General features: G+C 42.0%; 1 protein-coding gene across 1 annotated transcript in view; it reads left to right on the top strand.

Moving 5' to 3' along the window:
* Window positions 1-19038, top strand: part of PARD6G (par-6 family cell polarity regulator gamma) — a 70411-nt gene that overhangs the window by 15730 nt on the left and 35643 nt on the right. The window contains exon 2 of the mRNA XM_083449204.1: window positions 7136-7358. Coding sequence (XP_083305330.1) covers window positions 7136-7358 — 223 coding nt within the window. The remainder of the gene's footprint in view (window positions 1-7135; window positions 7359-19038) is intronic.

The following is a 19038-nucleotide window of genomic DNA, read 5'->3' as shown; positions in this document are numbered from 1 at the left end:
GGAGATAGCCATTGCCTTTTAAAGTTTGTGTGGTGTCAGACTCAGGATTAAATAGATAGCAACAGTTTTGAGCAATCTTTCCTCCCTCAGTGTTTCATCAATGATGTGCTGCCAGAAATACAAAACCTTTGGCTATCATAGAATTGTAGATTTGGAAGGGGCCACAAGTTCAACCCCCTGCAATGCAGTCATTTCACTGGTAACTGATGGAAATCCTTTTTAAAACAACATTGCATTTTAAAAACAGCAACAATAAGTTGATTATTCAAACCATAAGGAATGGGATCCAGACATAAAAAATAAACCACATTGTTTATATTGCTGCTGTTCATAAATGAAGACATGGTGCCAGATTTCAGTCAGTCAGTTCTGAATTTCTTGGGTTTCTGGATTGTTGTGGAATTGCCTAAACAATCATTGTGCGAGCAATTTTGGCCTGAATTTTTATGTTCCCCTCCGGCATGAGGAGCATATTTTAAACATGTCCTCTTGCTTATAAGCCTCAAGTCTTTTAATAATGGCAACCAACTAGGAAGTGTTAATAAGTGAAGACACTGTAACCAGTGTCATGAGGAAGATGGTTCTCTCAGAGATTAAATGTATGAGGTGGCATTTGTGTACGGTAAGTCATGCCTCATACATTGGGCTTTACTTGTAGGGCTCTTTCCAGAAACGTTGGTTACTAGTGCTGTAGAATTCCCAGTAGTGATGTATGGAAGTGAAAGCTGGACCATAAAGAAGGCTGATCGCCGAAGAATTGATGCTTTTGAATTATGGTGCTGGAGGAGACTCTTGAGAGTCCCATGGACGGCAAGAAGATCAAACGTATCCATTCTTAAGGAAATCAGCCCTGAGTGCTCACTGGAAGGACAAATCATGAAGCTGAGGCTCCAATACCTTGGCCATCTCATGAGAAGAGAAGACTCTCTGGAAAAGACTCTGATGTTGGGAAAGATGGAGGGCACAAGGAGAAGGGGACGACAGAGGACAAGATGATTGGACAGTGTTCTCGAAGCTACCAACATGAGTTAAACCAAACTGCGGGAGGCAGTGGAAGACAGGAGTGCCTGGCGTACTCTGGTCCATGGGGTCACGAAGAGTCGGACACAACTAAACGACTAAACAACAACAACAACAACAACAACAACAGTGCTGTAGAAACTATGATGAGTTGATGTGTCGGGAGCAGTGTGGGGTTATTTCACCTCTCTGTTGTCAGGAGGTTTTTGTCAGACATCACACCTTGTTTGTGGAAATCTCTCCTCCATGTTCATAAGTTTAGCTAGTGTCCTGCTTCATTCTCAGTTTGTGTTTCTACAAATCTTGCTACTCAGTCATTCTCACTTGATTTGGCAGCAAGTTTAGATAGATCTGTTAACAAATTCAAAACAAGAGTCTCCCTTGCTCCAGCATAAATTTTGCAGTACAATACATAACGTTGTAAAAAATTCTACTTCAGTGCCTTCTAGATGTACCAACACTTCTCTGTTCTGAGATGGCATATTTTACAGTCTTCTAATGCTAAAAAGGCCTTATGCAGAATGCTTCATGTTGACGCATGGAAGTAATTTCCCCCAATATGTGTTATATAGTTAAAATCAAGTGACTGTAGTGAATCAGTCCCACTAACTTCTGGCAGGCTTCTCCCACAATAATTTTGGTGACTACTAATGGCACCAGCTCTTTGGGTTTTGTGGGTCCATGTCAAGCGAGTGCATTTTATTCTCATAAAAATGCAGCACTTCTTTACATAACTTGAAATAATATTGAAAACAGCTGTGAGAATATGGGCTTTATTGACGTAAACACGCAACTTCAGCACTCATATATGCTGCCAGGGTTCTTGAAGGCAACTCCAGCAGGGATCTTCAGAACAAATGAAATTCAATTTTCACCTTTCAAAATCTATTTTTTATTATTATTATAAAAAACCCACAATTGCTTATAAAAGATTTGGAAATGTTCACCTTTTGCTGCAGTTAGAGGAGTATTCAAAGTACCTTGTTTCTGAAAACCAGTTGCTAAGAAAATTGTAGCTTCTAACTTGCCCTCACTCCTGACCATTGCACAACCATTTGTGGTACATCGCATGAGCTCCAGAAATAACTCGGTAGTTTAGTATAATTGGCATTTCACTGTTCCTCTTGGCAGGCCATGTCATAATTTCTGAGGAGTCATCGCAAACCACCTTCTCTTCATGATGACAAAAGTATATCATCTGCCAGAGTAAATATGGGTGCTTCATTACAACATGTGTGCTGCTAGAAAATGTTCTGCATGTTGTATTTTTGAGTGTGCCACTAATATAATAGGAATAAGTCCATCAAATATCTGTGTTGTGCACACACTAACTGGAAAAAAATTTCTAGGAAGCTGGACTATCCCCCCTGTGCTTTCAGATACCTAAGAGCCCCATTGAAGCAGATCGACGGCTCTTTTAATAGAGCCTCCTATTTCTCACAATGGTCAACTAGATATCTCTAGTAAACCCATTGCTGGATCCATGAAGAGCTTGTGTTTCACAGTTTAAACCATAAATCTGTTTTTGGTCCATTCTGTCAAAGGCTGTCATGAACTCCATGAAGGCTGCATAAAAGCTACTTGGGTTCCTTGGCATATTTGCCAATTAAATGACTAAATAAGAAGCCCTTTGCCTAAAGCCTGCTGTTCTTTTGAGAGAATATTTCTTCAGCCCTAGTGTTAGAAACTCAGCTATATAAGTTAATCACCAAATGGCAACTTAAACCTAGGTTATGGTCACCATAATGGAATGTTTAGGGAAGCTTTTAATGTTTGATGTTTTACCGTGTTTTTAATATTCTGTTGGGAGCCTTCCAGAGTGGCTGGGGAAACCCAGCCAGATGAGTGGGGGGTATACACACACACACACAGGTACCTTTTCCCAGTGAAATTTGTTGTTATTTATTTCATTTTTATACCACTTTATATTTTAAAGAACAAATCTGAAAGCGGTTTACAACACATTAAAACATCACAGAAAACAATCAGAAATAAAACAAATTCAAGCTCCAAGGGAAATATTTCAGATCCTTCTCTAAGTGACATTTTGCTTTCCCCAGTCGCCAAGCTGGCATTATGTGATCTCCACGTGGTCGCAATTGGACCCATGCCAGTCGCAAATTGTGCCTTCTGCCCGGCTAATTTCTAATGCTGAATTCAGCCCAGTATATGAGCTTATTCAGAAAGAAGCTTGAACACGATTTTTGAGACAATGTTTAACAGATTTAGTAGCTTGTAATTTTGGAAGGCATTTTAAATGACACACACACCCTCCTTAAATTTTGGAGCTGTAGCATTTCCCAATCTGGTTCTTTCTGACCTTCTAATCAGTTTACTAAGGTTACGTATTGTGCCCAAATTTTAGTTTCTCTGTAAATCCTTTTTTTAAAAAAGTTAAAACAATTAGCATCATTTGCACATGCAGATTGTTGTATCAAAACCATCAAAACCATTTGACAACTGGCATTCATATCACATGAAACAGAGAATTTTCCTTCGTACCTTCTCTACCCTTTGTATCGTCCCTGACGTTGATTTTAATATGGGAATAGATGAGATTCCCTGTTGTGCTAGGACAGGTTGGTTCCTTAGACATCTTTTGCTGCTTGTATCTGCAAATCGACCAGACGGTGACTAATATTGAGGGAGATTCTTAGAACGAGGGGTCATTGTTTGAAGAGCAAGCATGTGTAATACTATTTTGTTAGTCACCGTTCTCGCAGCACTGTCAGCCTAAATTACCGTCAACCCCGTATTGCCCTTTCTTCCCTTGCTTTTAGCTTTGCGATGTCAGCCGAGATGTTTGCGTTAGGCAAGTAGGCCAAAGTAGATTACTGTACTTCATTGTTCAAAAACTGCTCTAATAAGTAGATTAGGTTCCCATAATGAAGGATTGTTCTGGCTGCTGTCTTAGTGTAGCCTGGGTGATAGGCTACAGAACACCCTTCTAAAAGCCATTTAGCACTCTAGTGATAGGAAGGTTCAAAGCAGTTGAGGAGACTAGTCTGGAAAAGGCCTTTAGAGATCAATACCAACTGTGAGGTATCCTATTTCTTCTACTACCCAGTGTACTGCTTAGTAATATATCATTGCTGCTCACCAGCCTTTAATTAGGGAAGAAGGGAATGGAAATAACCTTTTTAAAATAAAAAAATGAAAAATGAAACAGTTGGGATCCAAAAGTATGTAGCCTGAAGAGGGGTGGTTAACTTAACAGGCCACTGTGTTCTCGCTTGCTTTTTATTTTTAGCTTGCAGCCTTTATGAAAACCCTTCAAGCCAAATTGGTCATTTCTGCTATGGTTCTGCTAAGTCTCTGCATCAGACTTTGTAAAGTGGGAGGGGGGCTTTGTGACCTCCACACAGGGCCATAGCTAGGGGGTGGTGAGGTTGGCACCCCACCACGGGCACAGGCGATGGGGAGGGCACAAAATCGGCTAAAAATATGTCTGTAAATATAAATATTGATTAATGCCTTATAGGAAAGGGTTTTAAATAGAGGGTGGATTGAATGGGTGGAAGGGGGGCGCGTTGGAGGAGAGGCAGAAAGAAGAGCTAAGTTGTCCGTGGACAGTTTTGCCAGGGGTGCAAGGTCACCTAGCTATGTCTCTGCCTCCGCATGTGTGTTTGGATGCAAACCTCTAAATATTTACTCCATCGGTTGACCTGACTTCTTAATTTCTAGGTTCTTATGAAGGGTTACAATTGTGTCTGCCCAAAAGAATGAGACTTGTATTGCTTTATTTATTTATTTAACCAAGTTTCATTGTACAGTAATGGTAAGCAAGCTTTCCAGGCTTCACAGAACTCTTAAAAAAAAAACCAAAAAACATTTCCCTAAAACTCTTCAGATAGGAAGAGTTGTATAAAAAAAAAAAAGCTTTCATTTCTCACATTTGGACACATGTTGTATGATTGTGATTTTATGTGAGATGAGTTGCTTCCAATGACAATGAGATGCAGAAGTCAAAGGACAAACTCTTAATTACTGTACTTAATATACTGTACTGTATAAACGTTACAAAGGAGAATCGTTACAAAGGTGTTATTGGGTTGTTTTTATTTTGATTATATATTTTGTGGTTTTATAGGTTGATTTTGTTCTGTGAGCCACCCTGAGACCTCCAGGCATAGGACAGTATATTAAATAAATAAATGAATGAATGCACAAGTCCGTTCACTAGGGTTCCGCCTCTAAACTCATTTCATTTCACTTTTAATTTGTATACCTCCTTTCTATATTACCATATACAAGGCAGTTTACAAGAAAGAAACAACAAAATTGGCGTTGCTGGATCCCCCCCCCCCCCTTTGACACTGCTGTTTGCACCATACACAACCCTTCTGCATGCATGGCTGTGGAAAGATTTATCTGCAGTGTTCGGATTGGCAATATTTCATCAAATCTTTTCCCTTTTACTGACTTGTTTCTTAGTGATTCATAACTTAAAATCAGAGTCCTTGACAGCTAAAGACTAATATACCGTATTTTTCCATCTATAAGACTCCCTCTATTTTTGCGGCAACAACCAATCGCCAGTCCACCCGTGGCACTATCAGTGTATAAGACGCCCCCTAATTTTTGACATTATTTTTTAGGGGGAAAACCTAGTCTTATACATGGAAAAATACGGTACTTCTCCAGCTCTGACTCCATGAATTACTTGTTCACTTGAGTAACAGTTTGCTGATGCTTGACATCTCCTAATTTCCATGTAGAAGCTTCCTTTTGCAATGAGCTGAGGGTGCTTATCAGCATCCCAGTTAACAGTTTCAAATATAGCCAAGGCAATGAACATGGAAATTATCTTTGTAGACTTTCTTCCAAGTCTCTTAGGGCTACATGAATATTAAAATGCCTGAACTGAATTTAGTGTTTGTTAAGAACAATTTAATTCCACCCAATTTCCCCCTCATTAAATTAACCTAGTGTGTTCCACATCTGTGTTGTTTGCATGACTATCATTCAGGGAAACTGTCTCAAATGTCACCTAGTGACTTCAGTGGAACTGACTTCCAACATATTTGGAAGGATGTACGCCCACAGGTGGGGAGCCTTTTGGGTCCATGAACCAGATATTTTTCAGGCCCTGGTGCCACAGTCCAAACTTGACAGGTGAGTGAAGCTGCCCACCCATCAATTATCTGGTGTCACAATGCTATAAGATAACTGGGTGCTTTGAAGTCCCAATGTCAGGACTTCAAAGCACTGCTCAGGGATTTCAAGGAGCCCTGCATGTTGCTTTAAAGCTCCTGAGGCTTTTTTCCAGGCATCGGTTATGTGAGCAAGTTCCATTGCAAGGAACTCTCTTGCACAGGCAATCTTCACAGAGGGGAATATGCTGTGGGCTTTGTAGGCTTGCAGAGTACTTTATGGTCATCAACAGTCTTGGGAGTCCAAGGCCTCTTCAACTTCAGAAATCTATGTCATTGAGGATTCTGTTTTCATCAGTAAATGGAGAACCAGAGTTCTTATGTCCCTCAAAAACCTGGCAGGAACTGATCTTGCAGAGTGGGCCTCTGGATTTCCCAATTGTTGGTCAAATTAGGGAAGTAAAAAAGAATCAATTTAAAATGAACTTCTGGGAAACCTTTCAAGAGCAATTTGCTGAAATTATGAGGTATAGTAAGTAGCAGGAGAAAACAGAAGCATTGCATTTTGGTTGACATGTTCAAAGCAACTGTAGGCAAAGGAACACTGACAGGGTTGTCTGCTTTTGACAGGAGGAAGGAGAGAATAAGCAAATTTGTTCTAACTGGTTTGGTGTGATGTTTGGAATTGACAAACCATAGTTACAGCCATCTGTCTGCCTTGAGAAATTTGCTGTCCCAAGGACATTATAAGTCCAGAAAGAATAGTGCTTTAGAAGTTCAAACCATGGTTTGGAATTCTAAGCTACAGCTAGTGCAAAGCACGGTCTAGTACAGTGTTTGAATTAAATTTAAAAAACAACTGACCTCTTCCATGATCTTAATATCCTGTACAATTATAAGGTTGCAGTTTGAAGAGCACATAAGCTACTTAAGAATAAGAACAGCAGATGTGAAATTTGAAAGCTTCTGTCACCTTAAAAACCCTGACACCCATTCATCTCCTCTTTTCCCCTTGATTCCAGTTTGGTGCAGAATTTCGAAGGTTTTCCCTGGATCGTTTCAAACCAGGGAAATTTGAAGACTTCTACAAACTGATTCTTCACATCCACCACATATCCAACATGGAGGTGATGATTGGTTATGCCGATATACATGGAGATCTTCTTCCTATTAATAACGACGACAACTTCTTCAAGGCTGTTACAAGCGCAAACCCGCTGCTTAGGATTTTTATACAAAAGCAAGGTAAGATTAAATGATCACCCATCTGCTGAAAACATAAACTCCTCATTTTTTCTTACTGATTTTTAGATTTTGAAAACCCCTGTGGAGAGTAGAATCCTGTTTGTATTGGCTCCTCGACCTAGATATTTGAGTGGGGTGGGTAAGTTGTTGTTAGGGAAATAGCAGAAATATATCGCAACGAGGCACAAAAGACTGCAGTGCATCAGCATATTTTAATAGCATGCACTCAAAATAATTTGCATATTCCTTTCATTAATATGACAAGCAGCAAGCTATTGTTAGAGATGCTGCTCATGTATTACTGTTTGGAAAGTCCTTCCTTTATATGTAGAAAATGTAAGTTGGCCCTTAAGAAATCTGAAATAATGGCTGAAGATCAAAGAAGGTTGGATGCCCAGCCAACGAGATTTGTTTTGCTTCTTTCACTGTGCATCAGCTCATGAGAGATGGGGGTGGGAATTCAAGCCTGCCAGTACTCCAACTTCTCCCTGCAGCCATAATATTTGGGAGCAAAATGTATGCTAGGACTCTCTTATTTTTAACAGGTGTCTCTTTTCTACCAGAGGAAAGAACCATATACGGAGACTCTGTTTTGCTCTCTTCTGCATTAGCAGTCCCTACTAAGCATGGTTCGATTGCCTAATTTATCTGTTCTTAAAATTTATTAAGTAACAGGCCAATCTTATATATATATATATATATATATATATATATATATATACACTGAGAAATAAAGGGCACCGAGTTCAATAGGCCATACTCCCAGCGGTGACGTTAACATATGAGAGTGCTGGAGGTGAAATAGTTAAACAGGTTACCCAATCAGAACCCGGGGGGTGGAGTCAGAGGGACTATAAAACCAGCTCTGGGAGGGGCGAAGAGGGGGAGTTCGTTGGGAGTTGGGTGGAGTGGGAGTGAATTGGGATAGAGTCTGTGGGTAGGTTGAGTTAGTGTAGTGAAATAAGCTGAGTCTGGAACAGTTAGGAGCTAGGAAGACAAGTAAATATCTGAGAGGTGGTTTAGTGAGTGAGAGCAGGTAGCAGAAGTTATAGGTCTGGATAGGCACCCCATGACTGTAATTGATTGAGACCGTTTATGAAACCACACGCTTGTTAAACTGCAATAAATAAACAGAAGTTTATGTTCCAATTTAACCCTGACTGGACTCAGTATTTTACCAGGTAGGGCCTGCGTGGCGGCAGCAAGAAATAAAGTGGTGGCACAGGGATCAATAGACAGTGAAACATCCGGGGACCTTGTGTGATCGCCACACCAGCCATATAGGATTGCAGTTTAAAGCATGTTAGCCGTTCGAAACAGGATTGCTGAAGCATATTTAAGCTGCTGTGTTCCAAAGCTTGCTTAAGAAGCAAGTGACTTTGAAACAGAGCCAAAGGCAGACAGCCTTGAAATAACTAATGTAGTAAGAAAAATGAAGCAGCACAATGGAGAATAAACTCTTAAAACAGAATAGAGTAGAAATAGCAGGAATAACAAACAAGACAAATCACTCTGGGGAGCTTCTCACAAATGCTCAGATGTTGCGAGACTGGCATCGTGCAGCGAGGGGCCTGACAGGCCTCAAAGGGTCTGCTGCTGCTGCTGCCGCCACTGCTGCCCAGCAAGGACTGGGGTGTTTGGGGAGTAGTTTCATTGGAAGTTTTTGCTGTTGTTACTGATGTTAACTTTTTGTATCTTTATGTGGAAATTGTTCAGTTTGGTTATGTAGTTTTTAATGTGTTTTATTTATTTTTATGACTACTTTGCTATATTTGTAATTATGTAAATATTTTCATATTGTAAGCTGCCTTGAGCATTGTTTTAACTATGGAAAGGCAGCATACAAGTAAAATGATGATGATGTCAGTCTTTACTCATACAGATTGATTTTGATGTAGGGGAGTCAGACTTTCTGCAACTGGAGTGTGCAAAGGTTTCTATTGGTCCAAAACCATTGCAGTTTTATTATATGATGATACATAGGGTGCTGGATTGGGTACCATTTTCCTGGATTCTGTACCTTAGTCACAAATGACTAATACAGGTATGTGTCTGTGTTGGCAAATGGGCCCTTAGCTTTGAATTTATAAGCAAACCTTGAATCAGAAGAAATTCTATCTAATTTTCCTATGCCAGCACAAGTTCAAATTTACCTGTGTGTATGTGTGTGTATCAAGTCTCCTTTGTAAATAAAATAAAATAAAATAAAATAAAATAAAATAAAAGGGGTTGCTACATCTTAAATAGGGGACTGGCAAGTTTAGAACCAGATGACCTGACATGGAATTGTTACAATGTTCCCATTTAAAAAAAAATGCAGAAAGGGAGTGGTTGGAGAAAGTAACTTCATTGCTGTAGAGCCCAGAATATAAACACTCCTGGGTTTGATAATCATGTTTTGGAAGAGGCGGAATGTTATACTTAAAAATAATCCATTGCCAATATTAAATCTGCTTGGTTGGGGGAAAATAAAATGTATCTTCCTCTGTTCCACTTTCCTATTCCCTTACAAGCCATTATAATATTACAGCTGCAGTGTCCCAACATTACAGCTTCAAATACAGAACCTATTAAACTTTGGCGTTTGGTGTGTGTGTGTGTGTGTTGAAGGGCAGGTACTTTCCACATGCCTGCAATAGGCAGTTTTCTCTTTGTGTCTGGGGTTAGAGGACTCCAGGACTGCACAGCAAGTGGGTGTTTCTCTGCAATGCACATCACCACCTTGTCGTCGTCGTTTTTGGCACTCTGGTTGAACAGGTTGTGGCTAGATTGCCATCTTGGACTAGTATCCCTCTCTCTTAAACATCAAGGGCACAGCTGTTCTGCTCTAGGCTTCTTTCTGCTAAGCATGCTGAGCCATCAGTGCTGCTAATCAAAAGGGAAGCATTTTTAGTTTTGTTTTGTTTTTCCCCCACAGGTGGAGAAGCGAATATAATGTGGCACTTGGGCCTGGGTTTAAATCCCTCTTGAGCTAGTTTGGGTGGCCTTGGACCCATCCTATGCCCTTAAGTCTTTGTCCCCTCACTTCCCCCCTGCAAAATGGGAGAGATGTTTTCCCTCACTGTGATAATAAAGAATGAAATGTAAAAATCCGCCATGAGCCTTGGGAATAAGAGCAGGAGGCATGCAAATAATACAGGGAATAAGTGAGCCCTCCTCCATTGGCCTCTGCTAAGGGTAGAAAAAACTGGGTCTCTGTACACCTTTGATTCTGGTTTGCTTCCACCTAGGCAGGCTGTGATGCAGGTCATTCCTCTTTTTTTAGATTATCACAAGGAGATTTTTCAGTCAGTGCATTGGTGACGATAGGGAGGCTCTGTCAGATCACTGGCTGGTAGGCAGACAGGTGCAAGTTGGGTCGCTGAAATGCGCAGCATCCATCATCTGCTTCCAAGGCCAATGTACAAAAACCGCTCCACTTGTTTCAGATGCTTCTCCTTTCCTTCCTTTTTCCTTCTCTCCTCCCTCCACCCTTTGTTGCCAGCTTGTTGTTGTTGTTGTTTAGTCATTTACTCGTGTCCGACTCTTCGTGACCCCATGGACCAGAGCAGGCCAGGCACTCCTGTCTTCCACTGCCTCCCACAACTCATGTTGGCCAGCTAGTTTATCCCAAACACAGTTGTCAGTCTTTCAGCACAATGAGCGCTTAAACAGTCCTAAATCGATGCAAATACTAGAATCTCTGCATAAGCTGCTTAAAGTAAGTTTTATACTACATTGGGTGCTGCAAGCTGTTTTTCACATCCTCTTTCTTATCCCATTTATGGATTTCTTGACCTGTCACAGCTTGGAATAGTTCCTAGGTGTATCCTGTCCCAGGTACCGGCCAGGCCAAGATAACTTTGCTCTTTAGGCAAAGCCACAGCAGATGGCTTCAGGCTACTAATGGTAACTGACGATTACCCGCAAGCAAAGAGCAATGTTTTAAGTGCAAACTGATACTTCTTGTGTTCAACCTGTGGTGTTATGGATGAGGGATGTTTTCTGGCAGCACATTTTTTTTAAAAAAAGAGAGAACTGCAGTACCAAACTGAGCAAAGGAAGTATTTCTATAAAAATGTTTTCCCCAGCCCTTTCCATGCTCACTGTAGGATACAAGCTGGGTGTGGACTCTCTGGCTGTTCTCACACTTGTCGGCTCATCATCATCAGAGGAGAGCGTGGGGTGAGGAACCCGACATGTTTGCACTGCTGGGATTGGCAGTGTTGAAAGAATGTTTCCTGTTCCTGTTGTTCAGATCAATCTGAAAGTGTCCTTAGATGTCCAATGGGAGCCAGTTTTGAATATAGAAGAAGTAAAGCCCTTGGTAGTGTGGGGGCTGCATTACTGGCATGCCATACAAAGTGGATATCCACAGTGTGCTGGGAGAATCCAGAAGTACTGTAGTGGTCAGGCAACCTAGGTGTGGGTATTTAAATATAGATATAGACACACACTCATATACATGCACACACATTCAGAGAGAGGGTGATTCAGTAATGTGTTCTGGCAACCAGCACACCAGTTTACAGTCGGTTTCATTAGCTTCTCCTAGTTGTCTATTTCAAGCATTGATAACAGTGTACAGGTGCTTTGTTTTTCACAGTAGCCTGGAGGAGAAATCTGGATGACCAATTTTAAGGGAATGCTTGCATAATTGAACACCAAACAGTCAATAAAAGGCAAGCACTAATTCTGTTGACTTAATTTTCCTCAGCTGAAATAGATATTTCCCAATTGCTTTTCGGAGAAGTGGTTTTAAGGACTAGGCCATCAGCTAATATCCTTGTTCTCTAGACAAGACTGCTTGGGATGTTTTGCTCTTGTAACTCTGCAATTTAATATCAGTTGGATCAAAAACTTTTCCTATAGAGAGAGGTGTCTGCTGCATGAGAAATTTATGACCTCATAATTGGGATAGCAATGTGGGAAACTTTTCTTCTTCTGAACGCACGTCTTTACTTCCTGATCTATGTTAAACTAAAAGAAAGATTGATAAAATAATTGAATGCACAAATCTTGCTTCTTATTCCTTCTAGCTGAGATCCCAAAAGCACATGTCCGGTAGAGGCTTCAGGTACACTTTTCTTAATAGCAGTTGCTTGACAACCTCCCATCTCAAAAAACCCCCAAACAAACACAAATAGGATGCTATTGCAGAGGTCTTCCACAAAGGTCTTTATGTTGCATAGGTCAAGGGAAGAAAGGGAGATGTCCCCTTGAACATGTGTGAGACCTTGTTCCTCTTCTTTGATCCTGGCTTCTCTGTGTTATGAAACCTGAGAATTTCTATACTGTATAATTTTTCTGGTCACCTTGGTATGCTAATTACAAAGCAAGCTTGGATCTAGACTTGCCGGCTATTAATAAAACACCTTCCCAGTGCAGGGAGGCAAGATCACTTGTTTGTGAGGTTACCCCCACCCCCTCCAGCTGTGTACTGTGTGCTGTGTAAAAAGGCAATTGAAAGGAAGCTGTCTGTGGGGAACTGTCATATCACATGGAAGGGTTACCAAGACCCCCTTTGTGTACTGTTCTCACTCCAATGTCTGACACAGGGCTTTCCAATTTTGGGTCTCTCTCCAGCTGTTTTTGAACTACAATTCCCATCATTCCTGATTGCTGGTCCTGCTATCTAGGGATGGCGGGAGTTGTAGTCCAAAAAACAGCTAGAGACCCAAGTTCAGGAAGCCCTTCTCTAACAACACCTGACCCAGACATTGTGCAGGTGAAAACTTTTTCTGGCATGGTGGTATAGTTTTTGGGAAAGCTTTACCTGCTTAATCTTGTGTATTAGTTATAAAAAAGGAAGTGGTGACAAGCCTAGTTCTACAGCAACCTTACAAGCAGATAATTACAAACATCACAGCCACTTCTGGGCTGCCCTGTGTGCTCTTTGTTCTGCATGTTTGAATCCGAATTATGTGGTATTCATGGCCAACAAGATTATTCAGCATCATGAGATTTGCCAGAGTTGAACTGACCAAGGTGGATGCCTTTTATGGGCAGCACAGTTAACGGTGATAAAAAGAGAAATTGTAAATCCAGACAGTTGTCCCTTTTAAGATCTGGCAACACAGAATATCGTACATCTTGTTGCTCTTTTTCTCTTTTAGCATATATACTTCGGGCTGTCATCTTAATGAAGGCAATAGTTTAAATAATTGGTAAAGGTAAAGGACCCCTGACAGTTAAGTCCAGTCGCAAACAACTCTGGGGTTGCGGCGCTCATCTCGCTTTACTGGCCAAGGGAGCCGGAGTACAGGTTCCAGGTCATGTAGTCAGCATGACTAAGCCGCTTCTGGCGAACCACAGCAGCGCACAGAAACACCATTTACCTTCCCGCTGGAGAGGTACCTATTTATCTACTTGCTAGGTTGAACCAGAGCAGCGCACGGAAACACCGTTTACCTTCCCGCTGGGGAAGGTAACTTGCACTTTTTGGTGTGCTTTCGAACTGCTAGGTTGGCAGGAGCTGGGACTGAGCAACGGGAGCTCACCCCATTGCAGGGAGTCAAACCGCCGACCTTCTGATCGGCAAGCCCTATGCTCTGTGGTTTAGACCATAGCGCCACCCGCATCCCAATTGAGCCACTCTTAATTGACAACCTCATTGAGCCCAGGAAGCTTCTGCTTAGGGGAGTGTATTTCTTTGAAGGTTATCAGTGTCTTACAGTGGCATAGCTGGGGAGAGCGCAGGAGTGGTTGCCCCAGGCGCAGAATTGCTGGGGTGCAAAATCTCAACACTGAGTGCTGCCTCAATACAGCTTTCACTGGGCTCCATTGGAAACAGCTTCTTCATGCAAACCAGGAAGTGACACCTCCAGACTTTGGAACTTCTTTTCTGATCTTTGTGGCCACGAACTCCTGGGTGACACAGGACACAGATGCCATTAGGCAGTTTAATGTGCATGCATATTCCATCCGTTTCCCTCCCCCCCCCCCCCCACCAAGCCCTGCACGGCCCCGGGCACTGGCAAGCCACGCAATGCCACTGCCGTCATCCCCCAGCCACCAGTTTTGAAGGAAAAAATTCTTGCATATGTTGAAATATCATGTGTCTCTGTAGTTTGCAAAGTAGCAATGGGAATAATTCAGCCAGCCAGCCTCATGAACAAAAGATTGAAGCTATAATTACTTATACTTAATTCATTGAGGTTGCTTCCTCATAGCTGCTCCTGTGAGATATGGGAACACGTTTGATCAGTCTCCCCCCTGGTTCATACCACATCCTTGGACTACCAGCTTGAGCCAGCACAACCCCAAACATCTGGCAAAGCACTAGGTTAGGAAAAGTTTTTTGTGTTATGTGCTGCTGCTGCGGGAATTATCTGCAGAAGTAGTCATGCAGTGCCTTTGGTGTTTTCTTTAAAACAAAAACAAAAAACTCCTCCCTGCTAAAATTAGAAACTTAACACAGGAAATGTAGTAAATACTTTTGAATTAACCACCCGCTAACGCTATCCTTGGAATAAATGGTGCAGACAACATGTGGAGATAGTCTTTTCATCATGATGCTAGCAAATGCTTAATGACTGGAGTGCATGTAGGGTTCCTAGTTGAGGTTTTGCCACTGCTTTCATCTAGACCAGGCCTTGCCTCTTTCAATAGCTGCATATGGAGTAGGATGCAGTCCACCACCCCCATCCCCAACTGTCTCTTCTGACATTGCCTTCCAGCATGCGAGCCCCTTCCTGTGCTGCTCAGTAATGTTTGAAGTCTGAGGCTATGTGGGAGAATCCCAGGACATGCCTCCTTCTTCTCATGCTGCTGTGGTGAGCAGCATGGTCTCTTCCCAGGTGGCAGGAGTTTCTGGCATAACCAAGTACTGCTAGAAAGATGCCGGAAAGTCTATAGATGCCAAGAAAAAAAGGGGGGAAATGTGGAGGACTACTTTAAAAAAATATATTTTTCTGTTGGTTTTTCCTTGGCTTTCACATCTGTGAGCAAGTCGTACACCTTCAAAGGTACAACAATCACTATTTCACCTTGTGGTAATGTATTGCATCACTTGCCACTAAGGATTTTCACATTTTAAATTTTCAAAACAATTCAGAAACTCCCCACCCCACCCCGATAGCGGTACCTCTGAAGGACCAATATTGCCACAGGGTTGTTTGCAAAAAACACTTTCTTTAAAGGGCTGTCTAGGGTCTCACTCCTTTACTACCAAGAGTCTTGGTGGTGGTTCTTTCTGTATATTGGCTCTCTGAGATTCTAAGGACACAAACTTCTATCAAAGCTAATGCACAATTATAAATGGAATGCAACAGCCTTGCTGTGCTTCAGCTGCACTTTCAAATGGCAGTCATGAATTATTTTTCTGCCTCTGAATGACCAAGATTTATTATTCAGGAATTTCATTTTCCATGCTTAAAATACAGGACGTTATTGACTGGAGAAATACAAAAAAGCCACCACACACTTGTTTAAAACATTTCTCTCTGTGTCTGCCTATATTCCCCCCTCCTCCTTTCATGCTGATCTGTAAAGCTTTTCTCAAAACTTGCTTTGCAGATTCTTCAGTTCAGTAACTTAGCAGAATGAAACAACAACAGTTGTGTGTGAGAGAAATATGAGATTGCAGACACATGTTAAGAATTGTATAGAATTCCTATAAAATGGAGGGTGGGGAGTTTTTAAAATGCAGAATATGGTGGTGAACTCTCCCAGGCTGCACTTGCTTCTGAAGCCCCATCTTCTCCCCACACCTCACCCCACCAACATTGCTTTTCTCTCCTTGAACTTTGATTTAAAAGTAATCACTACTAAAGGAAAGGCTGGAGGGGGAAGGGTTTGACATCCCCTACCTAGAGCTGAGCCAAAAACCTTTTGCCTCTCAAAAACCTTCAATGCTGTTTTGTGGGTTGTGAAATGTTTTGCCAAATATTCTTATGGGGGTGAGGAGAAAGATATTAAATTTTCCAATTGTTTTTCCTCGGAAAGCTCTCTTCTGAGAAAGTTTGGCTGACTCAGCATTAAACAAAACGATAAGACTCTTATGAATTCAAATGGATGAAGGGAAGGGAGCAGTAGGCTATCAAAGAGGAAGAAGTAGGGGCCAAGCCCACTGCTTCCTTCAATGGTGATAATAAAATAATATTAGAATGTGATTCACAGATGTAACCATAATGCATGGGTGGTGAAAGAGGGGTGGACATTTCACCAAAGATTCTTTAGGGAAGGATTGAAAATCTCCACAAAATTCTTGTTGTTTTGCAGGGGATGGGGGATTCTCAATTTAGTCAGAAAAGTCTTTCCTGAGAGATTTGGGCTCAGGCCTGCCTTTTATTCATGTTGTGCTTCAAACTCCCTGCCCCCACCCAATAGGAATCTAGCATATTCTGTTTTCTAATAATTGACCATGCCATTGTAATATCTAGTTGGCTTTTTAAAAATATTGTTTCTCCCAGCTCAGGTGATTTTGGCAAGTTAGCAGCTGGTTCACAATGTAACTTAGGCATGTGGGATGGGAGCTGCTGCCTTTCTCAAAGCAGGCTTCAGTAAGCAGATGAAGAGGCCACAACCGCCATATTGAGGACTTTCATAAGAGGGTCTACCACTCTGGAATGCTTAGAATCTATTTAGATTTCTAGTGCTTTAGTTAACAGGAAGCTTTTGCAATGCCAGGTGAGCGTCATGTGATGGTGGAAGTAGGATCCATCCCTTCCTTTGACTTGTATATTTTCTTTGCCATAGAAGAAAATACACTATTTTAAGAACTGCTACTTTGCTTTGTTTCTAATAGAGGGAAAATGAACCATTGAACAAATCAAAGGGCTCAAGTTCAGCTCTATTGGGTATGATAAGCCCACAATGTACACACAGATTACATTCTGGAATTGCACCTAAAGCCAAAATCGCATATACAGTGGTACCTCGCAAGACGAATGCCTCGCAAGACGAAAAACTCGCAAGATGAAAGAGTTTTTTGTTTTTTGAGTTGCTTCACAAGATGAATTTCCCTATGGGCTTGCTTCGCAAGACGAAAACGTCTTGCGCCTTTTTCTTAAAACCGTCAATGCATTCCTATGGGAAACCGTCAATGCATTTCCTATGGGAAACCGTGCTTCGCAAGACGAAAAATTCACAAGACGAAAAAACTCGCAGTACGAATTAATTTCGTCTTGCGAGGCACCACTGTAGTCAAAACACATTGGGCTCAATAGCAGGTAGGATTGCCCCAAGTTGTTTTTTTCCAGAGCCCGGTCCCTTTTAAATTTTTTGCCACGTACATAAAGCTGAATGCAAAAAAGTTAAATGTGCGTAAGTTGTGGGCTTACTGTAGTGGATCCAAATTGCTAAATACTTATCCATTGTGTTTCCAATCCTCCATCAACATGGGATGCAAACCCAGAAGAAAGTTCTTGGATTTCCTGGTTCTGGTGCGTTTGACTCTCTTAATTTCCAGGGTAGATGAAACTTTGCAGCCATGTGTGTTTGCTTCAGTCCTTAGGCAACATGGTGTGCAGTGTGAGTGTGTTTGCACTTTTGTTGGCTAGGGAGCCCATGGTCATGCAGATGTCCTTGGAATCCAAGCTCAAATCTGCTCCAACCAACATGGCCAATGGTTTCGGGTGATGGGATTTGCAACATCTGTAGGGGGACAGTTCCTCACCCCAGGCACACCGAAAATCGAGTGGAGACATCCTTCCCCCTCTACGGTTCACTTTGGCAGTGCTTAAGAAAAATGTTTTATCTGGAATATCTTATCAGTCTCTAAGTCTCACACTCTCCACAAAAGGATAGTTATTGCAAGGCTTAAGCCAGCATTTCATAATTGGCAGGCTGTTGTTGCTATTAGCCTGCTGACTCAGGCTAGCCACTCTAGCTGAATTATCTCATGGAGGGAACGAGATGTTTGGAAGGGCTCGGACAGGGATGGAGCAACTTGTTGCATTGTCCTTTTGTTGCTGGTGGTGTGGGCTAAACGGGCCCATTGCTGTGATTTTTTTGTTTTCTCTCAGATTTCTGTGCCGGCCTGCAATCTTCCCACCCCCTCACTGCGAGGGAGAAAGCAACCCTTGCTTTTGGTGTGTTGGCAAAACTGTCCCTTGAATTATGGCCATGGGAATTGCTGAAGGGGGCCTGCAGGAAATAACTAGTGCCTTTTTGCCAATGGGTTATTTTTGGTGGCTTCAATTACAGCCCTCTTTCCTCCTGCCTCCTCTGGCAACCACACGGGTGTCATGTAAATGGATGGCGCTCAGTTGCGACAGCAAAGCCACCAAGGAGCTCAAGGAGCTGAGTCTGGAGAGAAGAGGACACGTTTGCAGCAGTGTGCTTTCCATTCCTCCTCCCATCTTCTTTTCCTCAGCCCCTTGTAAGATCTTGAGTGCTTTCCTCATAATGTAAATATCCTTGGTTAGAGATATTTTGACTTCAGAGTTGCGACGGGAAGTTTTGCTTGGAAGATGCTGCCTAGGAGGCGGGAGAGGGGTTAGGCTTTTAAATGCTGCCTCAGACGGAAACTATGAACATGGTTAGTGCTGAATTTGCATTGTGTTGCACCCTTAATAGTCTCGTATCTTGTACTAACAACGGTAGTTAAAATTACAGCCATTTCTGAGCACCGTGAAGGCGGCGGGGAGAGCCTTTGCATCCTTTTTAACAGCGTGTGCTGTAAGAAACAACCTTCCCCCTTCTTGCCCAATAAGGCTCGGCATTTATATACATGAGTTTTGTGAATGGCAAAGTCTTC

Source organism: Podarcis tiliguerta, assembly GCF_965153285.1.
Source record: "Podarcis tiliguerta genome assembly, chromosome: 7".
NCBI classification, from domain to species: domain Eukaryota; kingdom Metazoa; phylum Chordata; class Lepidosauria; order Squamata; family Lacertidae; genus Podarcis; species Podarcis tiliguerta.
Note: the sequence above shows the minus strand (reverse complement) of the source record. Positions and strands in the feature narration are given on the sequence as shown.